Here is a 2,417-nt window from a genome sequence, read left to right on the forward strand (position 1 = left end):
GTCAGTTAGTCTGTTGAGATTAGATTAAACTAGCCTTGACTGTACATAATTGTAATTATCTAGTGATTAATTAGTTACATTAGTTAGTTGGTTTTAATTGCACTTGTCAAGTTAGTTAATGGAGCTGAATCCAAGTTGGCAGTGAGCTGTCAACCAGTTAGGTACTTTTACCTTCTCTGCATTGTACTACATATGCACAACAATGAGATAATGAAAGTGGTGATTTCATTTGGTCTCTCCAATGAGAGTAATTTTTCTCTCTCTGAATGATTAACCTCTATTAGAGCTAAAAGATCGATCTGAACTCATGATGAGAGTACTTGCTCATGATGCTTCAACCATATGCATCATGAGCAAGTACTCATTGCTTGATTCTGTAGTACTTGTTTGTATCAAATGCTGGTATTGTATTAATGGGCTATGGATTGTTGATGGAAGGAAATTCCATACACGCGCAATGGGAAGAATTGCCTGCTCAAAGTGAGGCTTATTTGGCTTGTATTGTAAATGCCCTGGCTAAAACCTATTGATGGTAGATCATAGATGTGAAATTTCAGCTTCTGAATTTTGATTAATTGAATCTGCAGCCACGGGTATTATCTCACACCGTTCCATACTAGCCCCTTCAAAGCAGGCTTATATAAAAGTCTTAATGCCTTTCAAGTATATAAAGAAACTATAACTAACGTATCAGCAAAAGAAAACTACCGAAAGGCAAAAAGCAAGATGCTGCTGAACCTGAAGAGGAGAAAGCATATACGATACTATTGTCTAAATTGCAGCAGAACCTAATGTCAATCTAGTGACTAGTGCTTTGATCGACTAGTGCAGAAGCATATACGATACTATTGTTTTCAGGTCGACTTTTTGAGGCATAGTTTCGTACTAATATCTGCAGATAAACCATCCTAAAATTAACCTTGAAACCATTTTTTTGAACACCCAAATGATACCAGCCTCAAACCTACAAGGACAAGAACAATCACCAAGTCCATTAGACTTCAAAACCGCTAACCTTGTGCCAGAAATGCAAGAGAAGAAAGACATGCAAGGCCAACCATTTCCTAAGGGCAACAGAAGTAACAGAAGACTCTCTCAAGGGCTGAAATCGAGCCCAACCACCCATGGTCATCTTTCTCAAAATATTCAGCTAGCCGCATGGCTTCCATCAGACCTGATTGGTCGCTAGCAAACTTAATCAGAGTGACACCTAGATGACCGTCTCTGCTATACAGGCCTTGCCACCGTGAAATCCAATACCTGAAAGCAAATTGGCAGCAATTACAGTACAGAAATGTCAAAAGATGCAGATGTAGAGCTAAAAACAAGCCCCGAGAAAAGCATGATACTGGTGCCTTATAACAACAAAATACGAAAATAAAGCATAGGAAGTGCCAACAAAAAAGGGCAGCCCGGTGCGCTAAAGCTCCCGCTATGCGCAGGGTCCAGGGAAGGGCTCCACCACAAGGGTGTACTGTACGCAGCCTTATCTTGCATTTCTGCCATAGGCTATTTCCAAGACTTGAACCTCCTCCCTGGTCACCCAGTAGCAACTTTACCAGTTGCTGAATCTCACTTTACCAGCAGCAACTTTCTCAGCATTTCTTTTCAGAAAAGGTGAAGACGACAAGGAAGAGGAAGAAGAGAAACTGATGGCATAGTGAAACCATTGGCAAAGGTGAGTTCTCATGGCATGAATCCTCCAACAGAAAAACCCACAAGCTATACTCGATGATAATAACAAGTTAACAACAATACATAATAATGTAAAAATCTTCAAGCTCGCAAAGAAATGCATAAAGAAAAACTGACTTCGCGTAAAAGCATCTCCAGAAAATGGATTTAAACTCAAGTTAATCATTGACTATGGATCTCAAGACAAAAGGCACTGTCCCTCTTCCGGAATTTGATGGCAAAACCATCAAGTCTCTAACATCCACTCCGACACCACGCACAGCCGAGGCCGCCCTCAAACCACATAGGCCCAAGCCCGAGAACACGCTCACATCCAGGAACACCCCCGCCCCCCCTTTAACCGCTTTCTCACGCCCAAGCTCGAAACTATACACTGAGCTCAGGACCCCTCACCCAAGCCTGAGATCACGCCCCAGGATCCCAGCTTACGCCTGAGACCATGCTCAAGTTCAAAACCCCCGCACCCCATCCAGGCTCAAGACCACGCTCAAATCTAGGACTCGCTCGCCCACACCCAAGCCCGAGACTATACATTGAGCTCAGGACCCCTTACCCGCCCCCCGCCCAGGCTTGAGAACACACCGAAACCAGGACCCCGGCCTACACCCGAGACCATGCTAAAGTCCAAGACCTGGACACCCCACTAAGACTTGAGACCACGCTCAAATCCAGGACCCACTCACCCACGCCCAAGCCCAAGACTATACACTGAGCTCAAGACC

At 43.9% G+C, this 2,417-nt stretch overlaps 1 protein-coding gene across 16 annotated transcripts in view; it reads right to left on the reverse strand.

Moving 5' to 3' along the window:
- Positions 1–616: 616 nt before the first annotated feature.
- LOC107864103 overlaps positions 617–2,417 on the reverse strand; it is a 10,720-nt gene continuing 8,919 nt past the window's right edge. For 10 of the 16 annotated variants that reach the window (XM_047409199.1, XM_047409198.1, XM_047409200.1 and 7 more), the window contains one exon: positions 617–1,260. In XM_047409199.1, the coding sequence (XP_047265155.1) occupies positions 1,065–1,260 (196 nt within the window). In that variant the 3' untranslated portion in view covers positions 617–1,064. The remainder of the gene's footprint in view (positions 1,261–2,417) is intronic. The other 6 variants (XR_001672573.2, XR_007053476.1, XR_007053477.1 and 3 more) reach the window with 1 other exon arrangement.

This window comes from Capsicum annuum, chromosome 3 (genome assembly GCF_002878395.1).
Source record: "Capsicum annuum cultivar UCD-10X-F1 chromosome 3, UCD10Xv1.1, whole genome shotgun sequence".
Classification (NCBI taxonomy): domain Eukaryota; kingdom Viridiplantae; phylum Streptophyta; class Magnoliopsida; order Solanales; family Solanaceae; genus Capsicum; species Capsicum annuum.